Source organism: Mercenaria mercenaria, chromosome 15, assembly GCF_021730395.1.
Source record: "Mercenaria mercenaria strain notata chromosome 15, MADL_Memer_1, whole genome shotgun sequence".
In the NCBI taxonomy this organism is placed as follows: Eukaryota; Metazoa; Mollusca; class Bivalvia; order Venerida; family Veneridae; genus Mercenaria; species Mercenaria mercenaria.
In genome coordinates, this window is record NC_069375.1 from 6,189,840 (window position 1) to 6,214,603 (window position 24,764).

The 24,764-nt window shown below is 33.5% G+C and overlaps 1 protein-coding gene across 1 annotated transcript; it reads right to left on the reverse strand.

Moving 5' to 3' along the window:
• Positions 1–4,238: 4,238 nt before the first annotated feature.
• LOC123540031 (integumentary mucin A.1-like) lies at positions 4,239–19,991 on the reverse strand. Its single transcript, XM_053524444.1, has 16 exons — positions 19,901–19,991; positions 17,648–17,686; positions 16,865–16,950; positions 16,219–16,293; positions 14,694–14,835; positions 14,240–14,337; positions 11,665–11,739; positions 10,951–11,068; positions 10,343–10,372; positions 9,626–9,670; positions 8,114–8,167; positions 7,606–7,650; positions 6,423–6,470; positions 5,753–6,044; positions 5,383–5,518; positions 4,239–4,486 (listed from the first exon to the last, which is right to left on the reverse strand). Exons 1-15 carry the CDS (start codon positions 19,920–19,922, stop codon positions 5,479–5,481), a joined length of 1,209 nt encoding a protein of 402 aa, XP_053380419.1. The 5' UTR covers positions 19,923–19,991; the 3' UTR covers positions 4,239–4,486; positions 5,383–5,478.
• Positions 19,992–24,764: the final 4,773 nt, after the last annotated feature.

A 24,764-nucleotide genomic window follows, 5' to 3' on the forward strand; every position in this document is an offset into this window, starting at 1 on the left:
GATGAAAATAATTCCAATTCGAAACAAAATGACGTTATTTTCCCAACTGGAAGGGACCTGACCCCATTCCCCAAAATAGCGAGAAAAAAATACTGCAAACATTTTGAAATAACTATTGATTTTACAAATTTCGGATTGAAAAGATTTGTCTGACTACGATGGTATTCAACATGACTGCGCCTCTAATGATGCCTGCGGCACTAGACTGAAATGTCAGAATGGGATAATGCCTTTTTCTTGACATGTATTTTATCTCAATCGATCAGATATCATGTCTTTTCTTTCCCGTACTTGGATTCAGTGTTGTTATATTTTCTGGTCCTTTGGGATCATGGAGTCCATCCAACATATGTGTGATAGAGTTCCGCTTAGGCCGGTGCTAGGGGGCGTGAGAGGTGTTGCACATTTCATTACCTATCATGAACAGACTCAATCAAACCGAGTCTGCTATTATTGTTCTTGGATGCATTCTTTGCTTCCAAAGGATCTTTTTACAGATTTTATTAACTATCACAACAGCAATCTTTAAGTGCCGTTTGGCGGCTGTAAAAAGTCTCCCCGTACTTGGATTCAGTGTTGTTATATTTTCTGGTCCTTTGGGATCATGGAGTCCATTCAACATATGTGTAATAGAGTTCCGCTTAAGCCGGTGCTAGGGGGCGTGAGAGGTGTTGCACATTTCATTACCTCTCATGAACAGACTCGATCAAACCGAGTCTACTATTATTGTTCTTGGATGCATTCTTTGCTTCCAAAGGATCTTTTTACAGATTTTATTTATATAAAAAGGTAAAGGTCTTGTTTATTATAGTGTCACCCCTATTGAGAGGGCCAGACAATTTGGCTTATGAGACACCTTTTATTGTGCGTATCAATTACCTCCCAACTCCTACCACTATGCCAGGCGCCAGGCGGGTAGAGGTCGGTAACCATTCATTTAACTAGCTCGCGGCTCACGAACCGGCCTTTTCGGAATGAGTCTATGAGTATATAATATACTACAGAAATAAATCATTCATTTTTCAGCAGGAGGTGAAATGACTCGGAATATTTACTGCTTTTGTAATTTTCACGTTACTGTATCCGATGAAAAACGCTCGCAAAATAACAATATTATATATTTCTTAACAAACTGGGCATGGTTTTGTCGGCAAGATACAACTACATCCCGCTGCATTTCCCGATTTTTAAAAGACAATAACCAAAACCATTGTGTTCGTTATTTTTTGTAACCATCCTGCGCAATGCCTGCGCCGTCGGCAGTGCGATGCCTTCATTTCAGTGCGGCACATTTTGTGACGCAAGCAACGTTTCATACCCGTGTATCTGTCTCCATTTATCAAGTGTACATTTATTTCACAATGTGTCATGTACAATATATCAATATATAAATCTTTGTGCTTTAGGTGGAATAGTAACGAACAAGGCAAAATAAACAATGAAATCTTAGAGAATACTTATATGTTTTTCTTGCCCATACTATTTTGTTGTTTGGAAGCAAAAAATGTGCTGCTTTATATGCCCGTTTACACTATTTTGTTAGCCCACTGTATATTGGCACAAAACATGTTTAAATGTTCTGATAGCGAGAAAATGTATCAGCCTACTTTGAGTTGATAATAAACGACCAAGAGGGCGTGGACGCTAGCATGCATTTCCACTACCGTCCATGAACAGGCTCAATCAAACCGAGCCTGCAACATTTTCGTTTTTGTCGTGTTGAGCGACCTGTGAAGTTTCCACTTTTCTCTATTTTATTATCACAGCAGCGTTGTTGTGTGGTGGCCGTAAAAAGTCTCCCCGTACATTCAATCAGGGCTGTTATATTTCGACCTTCTCTGATTGTTCAGCACGACTTTTATGTCCCGCTTTCATAGCCTTGGGTATAGTTTAATCACCCCTTGGATATGGTGCCTGCTTTTTAATTTTGTCTTTTGACAGCTCCTGTGATACGCAGGCTCCATAACCTCAGATCCCCTTCCTAATTCCCAATTTGTTTGTTTTCTCGTTTGGGGCAAACCTTTTACTTTATTTGGGGCCCAAACGCCGCTCTTCATGGAATTACACGCCTCAACACGTGTATCATTGAAGGTTTCATGTTCATCGCCTTTTGAATACATCTGTGGGTGTCTCTAAATCGCTTTTTGTACGTTTAGCATTTTTAAATGTTGAGTTCTGCTCAACCCGGGGCTAGAGGGCGTGGACGGTAGCATTCATTTCCACTACAGTCCATAAACAGGCTCAATCAAACCGAGCCTCAACATTTTCGTTTTTGTCGTGTTGAGCGACCTGTGAAGTTTCCACTTTTCTCTATTTTAGTTTACACGAGGAATAGATAAAATCCTTACTTATACGAAATCATGGGAGGATATACACCAAACACAAGTTGAAAATTATGTGTATCTTAACTATTTTAGTCAGGGGCCACAACTTTGGAAATATCACTATAAAGACTCAAGCAAGGTTTCATGGACATTGGGGAATGCATGGACTGACAGGGGAGAGGGGTCACATAGTTTCGAAAATCCGAAAATCAAAACCCATATCATAATCAATACAGTTTTTAAGCAATAAAAATAAATCAAAACCCATATCATAATCAATACAGTTTTTAAGCAATAAAAATAAATTTTCAGCTTTGATACCATTACACATTGTCTTAAAGATGTTTATTGAACTAATAAGGTTGATAAGTCATGTAGTTCTGCACTTCAGGTACTATACATGGCAGGAGACATAAAAAATGTACATTTTAAAAACTTTTATCGCATAATTTTCAATAAATTTCAACGACATAAAGTGATTAGCCGAACAAAATATTCCAGTAGTTTACAAATCATAATATTATAGCTATCAAAATTTTACGCCAACATTGCACACAAACATAAAAAAAATACAAAAAGACAAGAAAATAAACTATACATTGTTTGAACAGAATCGAGATTATCGGTGTATATATCGTTTAAATAATCATTGAATAAAGTATTTACTTGTTATCAGATCTTTTCCGACCTAAGATGTTATTGAAAATAACACTTCACAGCAGTTACTACTTAATACTTGAATTATGATTTACTGAATATTAGAAATATTCCATTATGCAACGCTTTTCAATTGTGGGGAGGTTTTTATATTAGCATATGGCCAGCAGAATGACGTATCAAGCTAGAATGTAGTGATGTAAAGTGAAAAGAATTTGTTTGGTTAGAATCGAAGTAATAAATATGTTTCAATAATAAAATATGGGCAGTCGTTGGGATGCAAATATTAACACATGACGTCAAAACTAACGCAATTAGTCAAAGCACTGAATATTTTTACGTATGCTAAAGGAGTTAAATACAGGCTTTTGTATACTTTAGTGCAAAAAAAAACAAGGAAGAATATCCAACAGGGAAAGCCACGTTCAAAAAATGCAGCCTCCCCAAAGACAAACACGAACAACCCTCGCACACAACACAAAAAATGAAACACAAAAGGACAAAACAAACAAATATAGGGACACATGCCGTGTTTCGGAAAATTCGAAGGAATATAATTTAAAAAAAAAAAGGTTTTTAAAGGTTTTGTTACAATAGCAATTTAAAATCACTTCTGCGGGAAGGTATATCAAAACTCGCTTTTTATGGGGATGTGGTTTACAAACTTTGTAAGATTTTGGGTCATGGCAATTTTCCAATTGTATTTAGTAAAGTAATTAAACGTTTTATGAAAAAAAGGTTATGACCCAACTGTTTTGAGACACACCGCATGCTTGGTGTTCAACCCTTTTACAGTTGGACGCTACGCATTCCTCTTTGATTGTGTCTGACGGATCAGGTAGAGGACTTTATGATGATTAGTTCTTAAATCCCACCAAGACTGAGCTATTTTGATTTCCGTCTTCTGGCCTGTTCCGTGGGGCCCTTAATGGTGTTCCTCTTGTTGCTCTGTCTTCTACAAAGGCATTGAGTACATGCGTTTTAGGTTCTTAAGGATTGCATTTTTATATTATATCTACAAGGGCATCTTTGTGTTTTACATTACATACCTTCTGTTGCCTTTACGTATGTTAGGGTTTCACTTGGTGGGGATTACTTTTATTTACACCGTCTTGTGACTTTGGAACATGGTGGGGGTAAGAGTGAGGTAAGGTGCACCATAAACCGGTTTAAACTCCCCAGTGGTGGTTTTGCCACTGACCGTTCCAAGGACTTATCCAATATCGGTATATGGCTATAATCAGGTACAAGTAACAATTATAAAAGACACTGAGTCTTTAATACAATAGGATCATTGTTTATAAGTATGTAACAAACGTAATTACACAGGTTTGTACAAGGTGTCATCTGATGGATGCAGTGGGTTGTTACAGTTGTCTTTAATACAGCAAAATGTGCACTGGAAGTCGAGTCGCTGTTCGTCATTATCGCTCAGTTTTCGACATTTGTCGTTGTCCGAGGATCCTAGGAACCATTCACGGTAACAAGTGTCAAAATTACCACATCTGTGAAAGGAAGTGATAGTATTAGACTGCTAATAAGCCATAAGACGAGTTTATCACTATACACAACAGAACTACTATTTTCCTCATTAAATTCTTCATTGTCAAAAATTTAATCAACAGTCCTCTGTTTGAAACCTATCAGCTTCTCCTTTATCAGAAATCTCCTTAGACAAAAAAAAAAAAAAAAAAAAAAAACGCTACATTTTTTCTAAATTTTGTAAAGTTGTTATATGTTACAGTATTGTAATATAATATTGCCAATACAGTACTATATGGTAGGACCAACTTTTTAGAATCATGCGCATTTTCGTTTATGTGCTGTACGACTACAACATATGTCATTTTTGTTTCAACTTTTCATACAGTTTTATAGTGACGTCAACGGTACGTCATTAATTTTAACATGTGTTTGATTTTTTACCGATAAGCAAATGCATGTTATGACGATGACTGGAATATTGAATATCAATATTAAGGGTCCTAGCAGAATAGAAAGAATACAACAGTGTTAACAAATATATAAGAAGTAATGTAAGGAAACTAGTTTTTTGAATTATGATCAGGTACATAGAACCCAAGCTCTATGGCATTTTTCATTGCTGGCTTAAAGCGAAGCATAGCTCTGTGAACGTTACAAGAAAAACTATATGGATAAAGACAAATATAACATGTAGAGGCTGCTTGAAATACTTACAGAAAGTCGAAAATAGCAATGGAGCATGACTTTAATGTTAAATAGAATGACACACGGGATAATATAATAAATGATTATTATTATATTGAGGACTCCGAGGTTGTTCGATACGAAAGAATATGCTTACGTTTTTATTTTTCAGGTTTTAAACATTTAAAACTAAGATTGTAAAAATAAATCTAAACAAAGCAAAGAGACTTACGCTCTGTCGACTGATTTTGTCCCATCTTTGTGGTTTGTTATAGTATTAATGCAGTAGTTGTTTGGTGGAGGACATGGGGTAGGGGCATACAGCTTTTCACAGAGGAACTTTGGACCGGCACACACTGCACATGTAGCTGAAATAAACACATACGTTGTTGTTACATTCCCCACCGATATAGTTTTTCTAACACAACATTTAAATTGCTGTCGAAATTTGATCAGCCCAATTAATATATTGATATTATAGAAGATTCTTTAGGTGCATAAACTGCAATCAAGAAAAATAACAGACATGTTTTAAGTCATGCTAGTATACTTATCAAATTCTTCACACGTATAGTATTAGGACATTGACTGCTAAATCTCACTTGTGATTGGCGGTAATGTTTTCGGTGGAGGACTTGTTGAAGCTGCCAGTGTTGAAGTGGGTGTTGTTATTATTTTCGTTGTCGGTTGTGTTGTTGTTATTTTTGTTGTCGGTTGTGTTGCTGTTGTTTTCGTTGTCGGTTTGTGTTGTTATTCTCGTTGTCGGGTTTGTTGTTGTTATTTTCGTTGTAGGTTTTGTTGTTGTTGTTGTTGCATTTGTTGTAGGTTGTGTTGTTGGTGGACTAGGAGTAAATGTTGGCTGCTTTGTTGGTGGTTTCGTCGGAAGGCCAATGGCTTGAAAAAAGTTTTCATTTAATTTGTATCTTCATAGAAGAAGGAAAGTAAAAGATAATTTGTACACCATGACTGAGCAATTTATATCCCTTTTCAGCACAACATACTCCAAATTGATAGTTCAAAATGTAGCACGAAGTCTTAAATAAACTAAAGGATACAATCATCTTGATCACTACGATTTATAAGTATCTCCTTATCATGGTAATTGTTAAGATCAATGACAACCTAAAGATCTAGATAGAGAACATATGTTTGTATAATATCTTCAGATAGTTCTTACGCAATTCTAACGTTACTTTATGTTTTACGCGTATCACATATACTAAAACATACAGACGGCTTATAAGGAAGAAAATGTATAAAATGCCAGCTCACTTGTTTGAGAAGTGTTTACCGATGGTTTAGTTGGCGACAGAGTTGGTGCTGTAAAACATGAAAGATAGTTAGTCTATAGTAATTATAATTATAATATATTTGCATCCCTTGAACCATATTGCATTTTTCATTTTTGCAATAATACACCAAAAGTGAAAAGAAGTATATCATTAAGTCTTGGTCTAACGATAATTAAGTGAATCGTTTATTACTCAAGTCTAGCAATTTATGTTAAAATGAAAATTTTGGATGAAAATACAAACCGAGCTTTTTAAACAAATGTTATAATTAAGTTATAATACAGAAGGCAATGTACACTGGACGAGACATCGCGGTCGGTTATATCAGTTGGTTGTCTCGTTCAGTATATTTAAGTCACGGTACACGTTTAAGCAAAAATATCAATTCAGGCGGATAACACTGAATTCAACACACTCTTTTTATTGTTTTACTTGATAAAGGTTTCTCTTGCTGGATTGATTTTGCCTTTGTGACCAGTGTAAACTATGATCAGCCTGAACTTCAATGCTGTCTAGCATCCCTCGTTGCAGTTAATGGTACTGTCCAAATTGAAAGATGGACGAGTTCATTATAGAAATTTAGCAAGGTAAGTTTTAACGTTGCATTTCAACTGTGTTAATGCTATGTGACAACTGTCAAATGTTCCCGAATTTCGAACAAGTGCAAATTCTTCCCCATTTTCCCTCAAGTGTAAGAGGAGGATGACGTATGAATTCAGGCATTGTGTTTTTAAAACAGATTGAACTCTCCAGTATCTGAGGAGCTTATAAAAAGTACATATATAGAAGAAGTGAACTATTTAGTCTACAAAAGTTCAGGCACCCAAGGCAAATGATAGGCACGAGCAGAAGTTTTGTCTTAGAATCATAGCTCCAACGTTGATGCTAGATATACAAAGAAGGTGTATATTGTATCTGCTCAGATACTATTTACTACAATCGACGCTTATTTCAGAACTTGTGAAGTAAATACTTGTACCGTAAATGGGTCCGTTAATGCTTTTCAAACGTATAACCTACTTTGTGATAAGGCATTTACGAAACTATAATATAAATGGAAACTATAACAAATGTTTAATTATTATATTCAAATATCTTATAATTAAACGGAAAGTGTTAAGTCTGTTCAAAATATGAATAATAATGTATCGATCACTCCTTACGTGAGGTCGTTGGTGTAGGCATCGGTGGTCTCGTTGTTGGTCGTTCTAAAATAGAAAAGGGATAGAAAAAATCATGACTTATCTATACTAATTTTATCAAGTTTTGTTTAGCGTATGTATTCATATATTAGTACCATAGACACATTCAATTTTTGTAAACGTGATGAACATCTTATGATAAGACTGGTTATGGACGTACCCTTCAGTTTTAATATTCTTTACTATTTAAAATGATTATTACCTATGTTTATTACGTGAAGGTTGATCTTATTGTAAGGTTGACATGCCATACACGGGTTAAAACCTTGATTACCCTATGTTGATGGCTGCAATTAAAACTTCTAGTTAGATTTATATCTTTTTATATATATTTTTTTGATAACGTCTTTAAAAGAATACAGGTAGCCTAATTTCAACCAAGTGATATTTCTGATGCTACATTTATTGTGCTAATTGATGTTATACTTTTTTCTTCATAAATTAAAAATAGCCAAGTTTTCCACCTAACCTGTTGTTGTAATTGTAGTTGCTGTAGTTGTATCTACGGTCGTTGTTGTTTGTGCTGAAATAAGATGATAATTTAATCCAAACACTCCCGACAGGGTATTATGGTTAGCTTATATTGCAGACAGTTAAAGAATCATCGGATACAAATTACATATACAAGTTATTAGATTATTGAGAAAAGATTCAGGAGTTCTGTAGCGGAAATACTGCGTGACCCTTTTCGGCGTGCCGTATTAAGCACGATTTTATGACCTCGTATGACCTTATGCCGCCTGAATAATGTACCAATCGGATAGCTTTGTAAGGTATTCTCGGTATTTTCAGCCATAACGAGAGATTTTGTAAGAGTGGCGCTGATTGGAGGAAAGGCTGAAAAATGCTTCACTCTGAGTCATGTGTGACACCGAGTGAAATGACAACGCGTTCGTCATCTATCACCTCTATAAGTACATCACCATTGGGTTGTATGCGTACCACTTGAACAGGTGTGCATAACCAAATATTTATCTGCTCATCCGGACATATTTCTGTTTTGTTAAGTTTCTTTCCTTAAGTTTTGTTTTTACAAAAAGGTTATTTGTTTTATACAGTCATTAACTCTTACCCTGCATTACAGCAACAATTTCTTACCAGTGCAAATCATTACTAACTTGCAACAACATGTCCGATACTGTTAAATTTTATACTCTAAATTTTAAATCAATCTTTCCGGTGAAAACAGTACTGTACATATTCTGAATGATAGACAAATTTGATAATAAGCTGAAGTACGGTAAGGGTTCATGTTGCTTCCAACAATTCCAGAAATAAAGTATAGAACGTATTTCAATATTGTTTGCTTACTGTTAGACTCTACCATCTTTTAAGCACCAAAGGCTCAAAGTGTGCTTTTGTGATTGTTTGGTGTCCGTCGTGTGTCCGTCTCTCCAAAATTTCTAAACACAGTCTTCTTCAGAACTACTGTCCTCATTAATATAAAACTTCACAAAGGCCCCTTTCAACATTGCCAACTTATTTAAAGTACAGGTTTCTGCCCATATATAACTTGCGCTTTGAATAGTTACATCACGCCGACCATCTTTTTTCTAGATATTTCTTGTTTAGGCTCGCAATATTTTTTCGCGAAAGAACGGAAGCATATTTTTCGATGTAAATCTAATAATCTTTTTTATTACATACACTTAAACACTGATAACTACGACATAAATTTGTTATTAAAGATAATAGGTAAAGGTGGATTTCTCGGAAGCACAGAGCACCACAAATTATAATAATTAAGCTCGAGTTAAATTAAAAATAGCGTCATTACAGAACACTTTTAAATTCGACGATATACATGAAACTGACGTCACAAATGACGCCTTACACCCGACAGGTAATTTGAACGTCAGCATGTAAATACATTGCTAAATTCCAGTTGTTTCTTTATCATTTACTAAAGAAAAATCTTAAAATATATTGCCTTTAATGTCTAATAATAATAATAATAATAATACTGCAGCAAAGTTCGAACCTTTTGTTGTGTTGGTTGTTGGTGCAGATGTTGTTGTAGGACGCGCTGAAATACATATATACATGTATTAATAAATTAAGCGAATGTATTATGACTTGTCAAATGGATGTTTACACTTAAATATCCCGTTGAATGAAAACAACTATTTAAGCAAACTAATTTTCGTTCCAACAAGTAACTACATGATGAGGAGCGTTTTTCATAAGAACAAAAAGAATAAAAATGAGAACTGCATTTCATGAAAAGTTAAGCAACCAGATACACCATTTTTATTATTATCATTCGATTTATTATTTATTCAGAAAAGATATTATATTCAATTATTAAAATTATAATGTCAAGAAGTTGCAAAATGATGTCAGTCTTTGCGGTTTCCTGAATAAAATACATTGATCTTACACAATAATTAACAGTTTAAGGTAAAAATTTCTAACGGAAAGCTTTATGCTCTCTTTCTTGTATTGATTATATGTCATCTACAATTGCACTTTAATGCTCACATTTATTATGTTGGCATTGAATTTGTATTGATTTTATGATATATAGTCTATTTTACTACAATACATTCTATCTATTTAAATTTGACTGTGTTTTAAATTTGTTGGCAATTTGACTGATGTTAATACATCATTCTTTCAGGCCATCGGGAGTTTGTTACTTCCTGTAGAGGCTAATCAAGTATACTCGTAAATACTGCTCAGAGTGAAATATATTTACCAATTCCAGTTGGACATTCAAAGTCCATTGCTGAAAAAGAGAGTAGTTTAGTTACATTAACTTGAGAAAAAGGACCTTTACTTAAGAAGGGCGAACTTTGGTGTACAATGTTTATGACACTCTTACAGTAACAACAATAATATACTACTTAAGGACAATAACTTAAAGAGCTTTAATAAGATACATTCGAGTACACATGCACTTGAATAATTCATATTTGGGTTTTATCAATGGTGCTGTGTAAGCGACAGCACATAACCCTTATGTTATATTACCATGGAACTAGTTAGAAAAGTATGTTGTATTTTTATGTAACTATCTTTCAACTTCTGTTTAGCTTATTATTATTTTCAAAGTAATGTCAACACTTTTTTCTTCATTTCCTGTGTCACTACTTGTTTAATTTCGTAAAATATTCTCGAACCCATATGGATAGGTCGAAAAAAGAAATTTGAAAATTAACAGATAAGCATGGTTGGAAACATTACATGGTTTATTTAAAACATGTTAATTCAGAAAAGAGACTTTTACAGAAAACATTGTGTTATTTTACTTTTTTTATAAAAAGAACAAACTTCGTGAAATGCCCTTTTGTAATATAGTTTTACCAATGGCGGTTTTGTTGACTTTTCTGTTGTATGGACTGGTGTTACAAAGAGTTGTGTCACAACATTTCACGTTTACATCCTTCTGGTTTTCATTCAGATTGAGAAATGTGTCGCATTGCTGGGGGAAAATAATTAGAATTATTATTATTATTACTATATTTTTTCATTATTATTTTTTTTCACCATCATAATTATCATTATTATTACTTGTTATTATTACTGCTATTATTATTATTAATATAATTATTATTATCATTATTATTATTATTAGTAGTAGTAGTAGTAGTATTAAGACCATTCTTGACGGGGAACCTTGACATTTAGTAGAAAAGTGAAGACATTTAAGCCGTCAGCTATGGTAAGAACTATGGTGCCCGGGATCTTGTTCTACAAAATGATATATGGGTTCAATTTGAAATAACGTATGCAGAAGTAATATACCTTCCTCATTGAGCATCTGAAATCTCTGAAGCAGTGTTGAAGTTCTCAGCATGTAATGGTCGTGCAATGTCAGTAGGTCAAAAACTGTTTTACTTATTGCTTTTATTAAGGCATGTGACTGGTGAGCTACTAGCCTACTATATAGGTGGGAATGATATATATTAGCGTTACAGCCTATCCTTCCACGGCCATTTCCAGCAGAATTCAAGAATATTACCATCATAGTGGACATAACTAATTATAGCATTACGTAAAAGGAAATGAAAAAATTACCGCTCTTTTATATTTACAGCCAAGTGCATATGCATCTGGGTGATTCGATCTAGGATTACGGGTTACTGAACATGCCTGCACAAAAGTGAATATTATTAAAACATTTAAATTGGTAAACATTTGCTATAGCTAAAAGTCATTTGGTTACCTCGTCTAATATGATTTATTATGGAATTTCCGTACCTAAAAATGGCATTTGCCCTTCCAAGTATATATACTAATTTCTGCACAAGTGTGATTCTAACAAGACAAGCAAATAATCTACATACATGTAGAGCAAATCTATCTCGGGTTATTCTTCAATAAACCACTCGCGTGCAATGACGTCATCCGATCAAAGTGAGTAGCGCGGTCATCAAAAGTAGTTACCGTTTTTTTTTCTAACACTGTTGATACTACTATGTCGTATCAGAATCAAAATAATAAGTTCCCAAGTGTGATTTATCGTAGAATAACCCGAGCTTTTCGTTCTTATACGAAACAATAGATCCATCAGGCCTACGGCCTACGTGATATATTCTTACGCATATTCTACGATAAACCACATTTCGGAACTTATTATTTCTTAAGTAGCATCATTCAAAGCACTTTATGCAACTAAGCAAAATAATAGCAGACTAAGTTTGATTGAACCTGTCCAAGTAGGGGATTTCAATGTACAAAGCCCCTAACACTCTTTTGACCATTTATAATGTATTTTTATTAGAATGAATTAAAATGAACTTCATGGTTCCGAAGAACATGAAATAATTACAACACTGAATCCAGGTATGGGGCTACTCTAAACAAGTTTGGTACACTTCAATCTGTAATACAAATAATTCTCCCGTCCGGGAACAGAAATCCTATTTTATTTCTTTTTTCATTACTATATCGTCACGTCAACGCAACAAAGTCATAACTTATATTAAATTTATAATAAGATACGACTTTGTTGCGTTGAGGTGACGATAGTGTTACAATATGTGTGTGTTTCTATTAAAGCCGATGCTAGCGGGCCCGAGGGGTGTTATTTATTTCATAGCCTCCCATTACAGACCCAATTAAACTAAGTTTGCTATTATTTAATGAAGAGGTTCTGTTCTAAGTTTTCAAATGAACTTCTTTTTTATATAAACTACTTCTCAGTGTAGATTTAGGCGTTTGAATGTTTACAAAACATGTACATAGATATTTTTACAAATTTAAGATGAAAGCAGAAGTGTCAATATGATTAAAATAAAGCAAACATTTCTTGATAAGCATGTTTGTCATGAAATTATAACCAACTTTACATCTTCAAACAAATTAAACAAAGAAGGTTTTGAACGTGAGGGAAGACTAGCGTGGGTTTTAGTTACCAGGCACCTTCCTAGAACCTCAAATTGAAAATATTTGTGTTATGGTAACAGTGGACTTAATCCACGATTGAAACTAATTTGCACCGCAAGTGTGATTAAAGTTTTGTATTTCTTTAAATAAGGCAACAAATTACTCGTTGCTGTTCCACTTTTTAAAACTGTACTTAAATTCTTTTTTTTTTTCGATACGATTCGACGAAATAAACACAAGTTGGTTAATCTAGAAGTAACTTGCTCACAAACTTATATATGTCACTGTTCATACGTAATTATGTTTACATATGCTTCGTCTTTAATGATCAAATGTTTTTGAAGCTTTCGTGAATGAATTAGAAACCAGAGAAAAACTTACACAAAGTATGTAAATTAAATGCAAAATGAAAAAGATATTGGACGGATTCATGGTTCGAACTACCAAAACTAACCCTGCTGCACCATCAAGCCAACTATTGAACTTGCTTCCTATATCTTTTGTTTTAAAAGAGAGTGCCAAGTACTGATTGTTTATTTACATCTTGCTAAAAATAAAAACGCAACAATACTGTGCAGTACTTATAACTATATGTATCGCACAGTAATAAGACGCTTTAGAATGTAAACAAACAAACAATAGCATAAATTTAAGTCAATACACTACGTTACGACGCAAAACAGTGATTCATCGTTGGTCGAGGGGTAACGTTATTCGTGTTATACTCTTTCGTTGAGAGTTCGAATCCCAGATCCGTAAAATATTTTTAAAACTGTATTTTTTTTTTCAGTACGATTCAACACGATCTGGTTAATCTAGCACTAACTTGTTCACTAACTTATATATGTTTTACTATTTACACGTATTTAGGTTAAATACACTTGGTCTTTAATATGATGTTATGTTTTTGAAGCTTTCGTGAATGAATTAGAAACCAGAGAAAAACAACCTTACACAAAGTATGTAAATCAAATGCAAAATAAAAAATATTGCACAGATGCAAGGTTCGAACCATCTAAACCATCACTACAAAATGATTACACATCCATCCACTCAACCTACTGCACCATCAAAACAACTTTTGAAATTATCTGCTATATATTTTGTTTTAAAGGAGAGTGTTACTGACTTTTTATTTAATGTTGCTAAATATAAAAACGCCATAACACTGTGCGATATTTTTTATAGTTGACAGAAATGACGCCATTTTGTGTGTACTTTATATTTTACCTCTGTTTTGTGTAATACATGAAACAGAACTTACATATAACTTCAGGTCGCAATCAATTGTGTTAATACAAGGTGGTCCGCCTTCGTATACTTCGTCACAACTAAAGCATTGTGTGTTGTTATTTTGAGGATCTGGAAAATTACAGTTATTTTAGACTTTGTTATGAAAGAAAAGTAGAACAACATCATTTACCTGAATATTACTACTCAAGTTCGTTTCTTTTCAATACGAGAATGTGCGAAACCATTGTTTCAGTAATAAACATTTTAACCTTTTGATAAGGTTTAAAATTCTACAGCTTGACTAACATTATACAGGTAGTTGTAAAGCGAACATATTTAAACACTTAACAGCTGAATTTGTCTTCATTAAACCTATTTCACAAATTTAGCAAATTAGAAAGAAGTAATTTTCATAAGAGAAGAAAATAGTTTGCAAAAGACAGTGCAGAAAATATATTTCACTTCATCAAAATATAGCAAAATACGTTTATATCCACATCCTTCTGCATTGCAACTATCTTCGTAACAACACTGGGAGCACAATGTAAGATCTTCTCCGGTCACCCTCTTTCTTCGAGAATTACCATCGCCATATGCTTTCTTGTTGCAGAATTCCAATTGGCAATACTAAAATCGAGTAGGTACTAAATAAATTGATTTTGTTGACAACAGATAGCCTGGTTTTTAACAAAGTCAAAGTACTAAACATGTATTAGGTTTCATTGTGAGAAAGTGTATATGTAGGGACAGGGGTGGGGGAGCCTGCGTTCTCTATGAACGTGACTGTACATATGGTATCTTTGTCCTAGTAGTAAAGCATGTATCAAACTAAACCTGAGAGCATATTCATCATACCTATTTCTTATAATGATCTCGTAGATCAACGTTCATTGTAAGGTACACAATTATGTTGAACAATTGAGGTTCCATTAAATGATATAAAATTCTGTTTCGCTGTTACCAACATCAATATGTATGCGCCATACAAGGATAAAATATTGAAACTGCAATACTGTATTCATGCAAACAGACAATAAGTTAGGGTTTTCTATGAATTATCAACGACTCAGTAATAGTAAGTAATGGAATGGTAAATGTTTATATATTCGTAAGTCTTAAAATCACTGTTCAGTCAACGTTTATAAATAATTAATATATATATTACAAATTTAATCAATCCAATCTTCATTAAAACATCTAATGTCACACTTTTAATTCACAAGTCATAGCAAAAATAAGGGATATTATGAACACTGTCTTTTTAAAGCAACTATTCTATCTTTTTCTATTTTGTTTTCTCCGCACAATCACATTCATGGTGATATATATTATATGTACAATTATATATATAATTTTACATTGTTACATAAAAATAGATGATATTAACATGTTTAACATCATATTATTTGTTACAATGTTCATTGTGTTCATTATACAATAGTCCACATGTAAGAGAAAATAGGGACAGCAGGAACAGCGTCTGCCACCCTAAAACGAAACTATTGTAGTGTAGGTGTAGCAGTGAAATAAGTTATTGTCTGCGCGGAGTTACAAGGATAAAACAAACTAATAAACACAGTCTGTAACAAAACGACGGGGAGAGTTAACCTGCTCAAACATTCATGCATAATCTCCATCCGTTTATGGAAGATAAAAAATCCTTTTCCAAATTTGTGTAGTGATGAAAAACAAGAATCGTATTAGAAATATTCATACGAAATGCTGAAATTATGTGTTGATGTTAGTTGGCCGTGGACAACGGACGACGTTCAAAGTACTAGTGACGCACTTGTAAACATGTGCAACATTAAACGCATATTCCATTTAACACTACGTTAAAATTAACTCACTTTTCTTCCATTTCGCTCTACAGTTTCCACCCAGACATAAAATGGAATTAAATCATAAATAAAATATAAAAGGGTCTTGTGCCATGCCATTTCATATAGTATACATAATGAAAGTCTATGTAAAGAAAATATAACCATTTAAACACATAATTCCGGTTACCTTCATTTTTTTACATCCGGTATTGTAAAGCGGTTCATAAGTTGTAGTGGACAAAACTTTGTCAATGTAGCAAACCTGAAAATATATAGAGCATACACGATGTTATGTTCTATACCAATTAGTTATTTGCACAAGCAAAATCAATTTTACGAGAGTCTGTTACAAGATCTGACTAACCGCACCGATATTTGTATATATTTACATTGCTACTGCAGTCGCAACGATAACGAATCCCCAAAATGAATTTACATTACTATGACGTCACGCGAAACGGATCATTCAGGTATCCCGCCGTTCGATTGGCTACAAGTATCTGTACACGTCACGTTGTCATACGAGATACGTGCATTTTAACGGAAGTTGCATAAATTTAAAGAAAAACGAAATTGTTGATGTAAGATATCAATTGCGGTTAAACAATTTCTGAATGTACTACATTCTACTTGGGCCTCACACAGAAAGTATACGTTGAGGCCGAAGGCTTCATACACTTTAAACGCGCTAATATAGTAGACACACTGTATATCCGGGGGAGAGGTGGGCAGGAGAAAGGAAATGTACATTAGATAAAAATTTCCACATGATAATGTATCCAATGGCGCTTTAAGATAAGATATAAATGTAATATGTACAATATGATATTTACCTCGTCTTCCTTGCATATAAGGACATCCTTACAGTTACCTAGGTCCGCAATGTTTTGGCAATTAAGACACGTGATGCATTCGGCAACTGAAACAACAAAAACAAACATGCTTTGATATGTTACTTAGATATAATTTCTGTATGTCATACATTGTGAGTTTGGGTAAATATAGTGTAAAATAAATCGGTTTTGTTTAATAATTCTAACGGTGTATATCTTCTAGCGACTATATATATATATATAACCATTTTGGCCTAGTCTGAGGACATACCTAAAGTGGGAATGTCAGTGACCCAATACCTTTTATAGGTTTTTATCTCCATCTGTCTTAAGTTAAAAGATCTAAAGATTTATCTATATACAAACGTTCCTTTTTGGTTGAACAGTTTTATAGTCATCGATCTCACATCAAAGTGTAGCAAGTTGATATGTCCAAAAATAATCCGAATTGTTAAACGGACTAAACACCTACATTACTGATAGAAAGTTGAAAAAAATGAGTCAAGCAGCTTCTACTATTAAAATGAATAAAGCCCACAATATACCACAAAGTGGAATATCTCTTCCCAGTGATAGCAAGTTTCATTCAGTTGTAAGCGTTAATTATAGGATGATACGGTGAGAAACTATATGAAAATTATATGAATAATTCCTAACCAAACATATATGCTGTGGTATATATGAAAATAAATATTGAAAGAATAACATTGAACAATTCTCAAATTGATATAATATCTTTTTCTTACATTATAGTTTAGTAACTATTGAAAAACTTTATACTACCTTTTGCGGAGAACAAAATAAATCCAAGTATGAAATATCCTGAAACAGAAAGATGAAATTTGTAAAAATAAGAAATTGACCTGGAAATTATTATATTGTTTATTCGAGAGGTATTCTGTTTTTCAATAAGAAATATTTTGTAGAATGTTTGTTTAAGGTGGATGATGAATATCAAACATTACACAAGGTATTAGTCTAGATTTTGGTTTATATATGGTAACTTTTCAAAATGATTAACTCTAGTATGTTTTTGTTGACGACTCAGTTTGAAGCTATGAAAGAAATACTATTGACAATTGTATATATCTATCATGGAGTTTTCCAACAAGACCCTTTATAGTCAATATAATATTTTGAATTTTTTGAAAACGAATCATATGCTTTAAATAAATACTGACATAATATTGGAAAATCACTGCTCTTAAAATAAGAAGTCGTGAAAATGACACTGGGAACACTTGTTTGCCGCTTAAACATCCGCTTTGTACTATGCGTATCATAAGGCATACAAACACTAAATACCACTGCCTCGGTAGCCTAGTGGTACAGCGTCCGCTTTGAGTGCGGGAGGTCGTGGGTTCGATCCCCGGCCGCGTCACAAAGACGTGAAAAATGGTACTAGTAGCTTCCTCGCTTGGCGCTCAGCATTAAGAGGATTGTACTAGGACTGGTCAGCCTCGTGTCAGTATAATGTGACTGGGTGGGGTATCATGCCACGTGTCTACGGCGTGATATTCCAGTGAGACAGCAATATAAAGTTGGGCATTGTGCTCACTGCTACAAGTAGACACCGTCGTTTATATGACTGAAAAAATGATGAAAAAGACGTTAAACCCGAACAAACTCACTCACAAACACTAAATAGAAACATGACGCGAAACAAATGGTAGTCGCATAATGGCGGATACAAATAGTCCTCAGATTGTTTGCTATGTAGAGCTATTTTCCTTCTTTTCTTTGCATTTTTTTGCTCATTTGTTTTAGCTAAAATCACATGACAGATCTATGCTTGACATGTAGGTAGCATTTTCATAATGAAATAACAACATGACAGAATTTTTCATGGAAACTTATATCATACACCACCACTATAATTTGGGGTCTACTTTTTAGCTGATTTTGCAGTTTGTGTGTTTGACTGAAATTATTTTTCTTGCTTCAAACATGACCCCCACTTTTCCTTTGATTTTTATTTAGCACTGACAATATTCCTCAAGAACATATAAGTTACAGACATTTAAAATGGGTCCTGATGTGTGCTGCGGCCATTGGAAATAGGTCCATTTTATATAGAATAAAGAACAACAACTATTTAGTGTGTTATAACCATAAACAGGGTACGGCTTTATTATACCGGATCATTACTTCCCATAAAAATCCAAATTTGGTACCCCCGTACGATATACACAGTGCAAAACAGGGATCAATTCGCAGGGAAGTGCGCCATACAAGTAAGATTGATCGATTAATGATAATTATTGAGTTCTCGCTGGAACCCGAACGTCAGTTGTCAGGACTGGTGTCATTTGACAGAATGGTTACAGAATCGTCTTGATACCAGGGATTCATATGTAGGTGCTAATTTAAAAACTAAATTGACTATTATTGTCCATTGTTAATTTCATAGATTCACATCTTGTTTTAAGAGCATTGATGGTAAAAAGCATTTTTGAAGCATGCTAAAATTATTACAAAATGCGCTTTATGATCGTCACTTATGCTCAATAAATGTTAAAAATCTAAAAATATTAGCTTAATTTAACCAGGGGTGGAGAAGGGTGGGTAGGTAGGTAGGGGTCCCTGACCCCAAGTGTTTTTGATACGTTCAGGTCGAGTAAAGCAATACATTTTAAGTAACATTTATTTAGTCCGATCACAGTTTTTGCTAAATACATTGTTTATATGCAAAACTGTACTATTTGCCAGCCTCACTTTGACCGGAGAGGATATTGCCGAGCCCCCGTACAAAGTATGCTCGTACTGTGAAAAAAAGGTGTCAGCCACGCGCCAGTGTTAGTAATAATTAGAGCTAGTTAACTATATTTGTCCCGGGCCTAACTGATAAAGAAATGTCAAAACATGACCTACATATATACAAAAGTGTATACTGAAATTGCTTGTTTGCCTTTGAATGATTTTGTCTTACCGATAATAGAATTTGTTCATAAGTATATGTCAGAAAAACTGAAAAATTAAGCGAAATAATAAACAGATAAAATTTAGCTGTGAATATAATTAAACAATTATATTTACCTAAATATAATGCCGGTTTCATCTCGATTTCGGTATAGCAGTGTGTGGCGATAAGGAAGTGTACTCATTGCTCTGTAGAGATAAGATTGTCATAATATTTCACACATAAAATTACACGAATTCTTATTGGCTGCTCAATTTTTATTGCATTTTCAACAATGTAGCGGTACTGATGAATAGTGTGCAGGTATTTGACCTGACATCTAAAGCCTGAGCTAAACACAATTTGATATCCTGCCTTGTTAGCTAGCACCTGTTCTAGAAAAGCCAATGTTGTCTTACTGTCGATACACTACTTACCTTTTTTTCTGATATAAAATGCTAAAACAAATATGTGAAAATAAATAACAATTATACCAATATTTTATAATGCGTGAAAGTTTCATTTTATTCAATTTAATAATCGCCGATTAACAACATCTTGAAAAACAACACTTATTTCAGCCATAAACATAAAAAGCTTAAAACCGCATTAACTACCAGATAATGACCTTAGAGCGCGTGGCGTCACGTTCCAGATTGTATAGTATAACTGTGTGCGGCGGGCATCAATCTTGTTTTTCAGTTAGAATTAAGTGTGCTCTATTCTGGAAGAAAACAACCTTACCATAGAAGTATAGAACGCAACCAAGCAAAATAACTGTGGACTCGGCTGTCCGTTCATGAAAAGAAATGAAATGTGCAACACCTCTCACGCCCTGTAGCTCAGGCTTAAGCGGAATTTTATTACAATAATAACTGAATGGAATCCATCATCACAAATTACCAGCCAAACATCGGAGACACGTTTTTACAATTCTATTTTGCGCACATAATGGTTCATCAAAATGTTTCTTTTACTTCAAGTGGTTTTGCACAATAAATTATCATGAGCCAGTGTCATGCCATTATTAGCATAAACATAAAGAGCAATGAAGGCAATGTACTATTATCTTGAGGCTATAAATGCGGACAGCGAGCTTCCGCGATATTCATGTACTTGGACGTAATGCAGTTCAGACTATCTTATAAGGACGGATTACACCAAACCGGAAGTGACTACTCAGTGTTACATGTTAAGTAGTCCAAAATGTAGTTCCATGCTATGGATGAAATCTGGTATAATGAGTGACATGAGGAGGTGACAGTTAAATTTTTGACTTATGTTTATTGCTTATAGTATTGAGAATAGATCTAGACCATTTTCATTGTAAATTTCTTGGAATAAGTTTTATTCTTTGCGAAAAATGTCTACCTACGCATAACTGCTAAACGGCTGTTTTCATGGGGGCATTTTTAGAGGGTGATGTTTCTCAGAACAGATTATTTTTCTTATATTCAACATAACATGTCAATATTTTTCTATTTTTGATAAGAAGACATGTTATACTAAATGACCATATATGGTTTTCATATCATTGAAATGCTCTAAAGTGCTGAAAATGAGGTCTGAATGTTTTGTTATTAATATGAAATAAATAAGGAATTGAATTGGTAGAATGTAACCTATAAGTTTTGCAGGGGAAAAAATTTAAACTTGTTTAGATGTGGCTGTAAACAGGCTAGTTTGGCCAGATTATGATAGAAGATGACAATTTCAGTGCAATTTAGCAGAGAAAAAGAAGAAAAACTAAAAATATTTCAAAATCACTGTCTTGGGTTTATTTTTTTCAAAAAATGCATATTTATTGACTAAATATTGGTATGTTTTAGGTGTCAGGGGTGAGTTTGGGTATATTTTACAGTAACAGTGTGTGATTTGAATGCAGTGTATGGTAAAACTTGATAAAATATGGCAAAAATAAGCTCAAGCAAGGAAAAGTGGTCAAAAATGATTACTGAAAAAGCCATAAAACCTTAAAAATTGATTGTATCAAACTGAAACTGGTATTTTTTTCATGCATTTAGGTTACTGGTACAATTTAAGTGAAAATAACACATTTTGAGTATGAAAAATGTTTCTTTAAGGACGGATTACACCAAACCGGAAGTGACTACTCAGTGTTACATGTGAAGTAGTCCAAAATGTAGTTCCATGCTATGGATGAAATCTGGTATAATGAGTGACATGAGGAGGTGACAGTTAAATTTTCGGCTTATGTTTATTGCTTATAGTATTGAGAATAGATCTAGACCATTTTCGTTGTAAATTTCTTGCAATAAGTTTTATTCTTTGCGGAAAATGTCTACCTACGCATAACTGCTAAACGGCTGTTTTCATGGGGGAATTTTTAGAGGGTGATGTTTTTCAGAACAGATTATTTTTCTTATATTCAACATAACATGTCAATATTTTTCTATTTTTGATAAGAAGACATGTTATACTAAATGACCATATATGGTTTTCATATCATTGAAATGCTCTAAAGTGCTGAAAATGAGGTCTGAATGTTTTGTTATTAATATGAAATAAATAATTAATTGAATTGGTAGAATGTAACCATAATCGTGTTTTTGTTCTGCCTGGAGAACATAATATGTGCATGCTTGTTTCACTGTCACCAGAGTTTATCATTAGATGCAGAATTAACGCATTGTTTCATACTCATAGATAGTAAATCGATTGGAATGGGTCATTGTCATAGTAAATAAAACGTTTATGCACTTTTTGCATTCAATTGACATAATTTGAAACTTAGAAAGAAATGCCAGAAACCCTCCGCATAAATTAATACATGTATGATTGGACGTGAGACTGAATCATCCGGTTAGCTATGACGTTATATTACCGTGCATTTTATTCGTCTTGAGTTTGTTTCAGATGAGTACCTGCACCATGGAAATATAGTAGATCTAATTTGTAAACTGTCGGCTCGCACATTTCCTATTTAACAGGAATGCATGATGGACACCAACAGTACAGATAGGTAAATGTCAATATTCTATATAGTGTCTACAATATTCATGTATGCAAAAGAAACGATGTCTGTAAGTAAGCAAAAGAAAGGATACCTCTGCATAGCTGAAAAGGTCAAGGGTCTGAATGAATCATGGTCATGACTGAAATATTAACAAATTTTTAAAAGTTGAATGACAATAACATATATTACTTCAGATTAATAAGTAGTATAGGCCTAATAATTATTTTTCATGGAATGTATGAATTGTTCAACTACATTTGTAGTTCAATTGTGCTGTAGGCCTTATTAAAGAAGTGAAGCTACATGAGTAGTTTCAAAATACATAAATTCACACTTGTCAAGATTCCATATAATGTTAATTTCCTTATACTGATAGTTTTGTTATACTGTACTTATTTCAGATGAAGATAATTGATCCAAAGAAACAATGGGACAGTGAATGCTATAATTACCAAGAAGAAGACTGCATTTTTATACAGGTAGGTGTCAGTGTTTTGAAAATAAATGTGACATTTAGCATGTACTAAACAAACTATAAGAATTGATTTTAGATTTATGTATTTCTCAAAATTGTTTTAATATAAAGTGTCAGCAATTGATGTTTAAAGAGAAAGCACAGTTAATTGTGAAAGTAAAACTTATGTATACATTGTATATATTGGTCTTTTATTGCAGTTACAGTATGATATGGTGAATAAAAACCCTCAGTGCATTTAGCTAGACCATGAACAGTAGACATTAAAAAGGTACAGGATAGTTGCTGCTTTTATTAAACTCTTTCATGTATATACTAATTATCAGTTCATATGAAACTTGGTTCACAACATCAGCATGAAGTGGACAGGGCTATCAAATTTGATTATTTGTTCTTTCAGTTAATATGCCATTTGATTATTTTTGAATTATTATATCACAGCAACATTGGTACTTTGTGTATTCAAACTCCTTCTGTAAATTCAATCAGATTCAAATGGATCCTGGTATACTTCATGGCCAGGCAGCAGACATACACATACTATAGTGAATTTTACATTTGGTGACCCATTTCTAAACTTATGGCTCTTTTTTTGTACTTTGAATTAAATATTACAGTTTCAAACAATTCAAAAGAAATAGTATACATTATCAGCAAGAAGTGATCATGTGCATAGTGTTAGTTGAAAATGAAGGTGTATGAAGACATATAGACAAATATATATCATCTGTTAAAATTCATAGGTTTTAGTCTTCATTATTTGTGTAGGGTATTGTTTTACCACTTCTTAATAAAATCATGACATTTTCTTAATAATATCTGTCAGACTGATATTGTTATAATTCTAAGATATAACATTTTAGATTTTGTATTCTAAAATTTGTAGTTTTTATGAAAAAATGAAACATGTAGGATTTATACTAAGTGTAAAAATGACTAAATTGTCTCATTTCAGATGCTCATCTAAAGGGCCACAAGTGTTTGAAGCATTGGTCAACAAAAAAACTATTTGATGGATCATACAGAATGTACAATCATATTTCCAGAATCAGTGAAATAAAAATATCAAGTATTAGGGAGATAGGAAAATATGCATCATTCATGAAGAACCTGCTTTAGATTAATTTGCAATTTATTTATTTTATTTATTTATTTGGGTTTAACGGCGCACCAACACAGTATAGGTTATATGGCGCCAAACAGGACTACAAATTTTGGTTCCACATCTCATTTACATCGAAATAAAAACACGAGGTATGGAATCAAAATTTGCATACCTGCTGGAACCACAGAGTTACTGCAAAACCAAGTGTTAAGACCCTATTAGTCGCCTCTTACGATCATGCAAGGGAAAGGCAGTGGTTCCAATTCTTTTCATACACAGACCGTCCCAGAACCACATTAATTTGCAAATATTTATACATTGAAATCTCACAATTGCTAATGGAAGTTAAGAAAGGTGTACTCTTCTGGAAACTATGTGTCCAGACAATACTGCAACAACATTGTTTCTTTTTTTCAACTTTCTGAGCATAATTCTGCATAATTC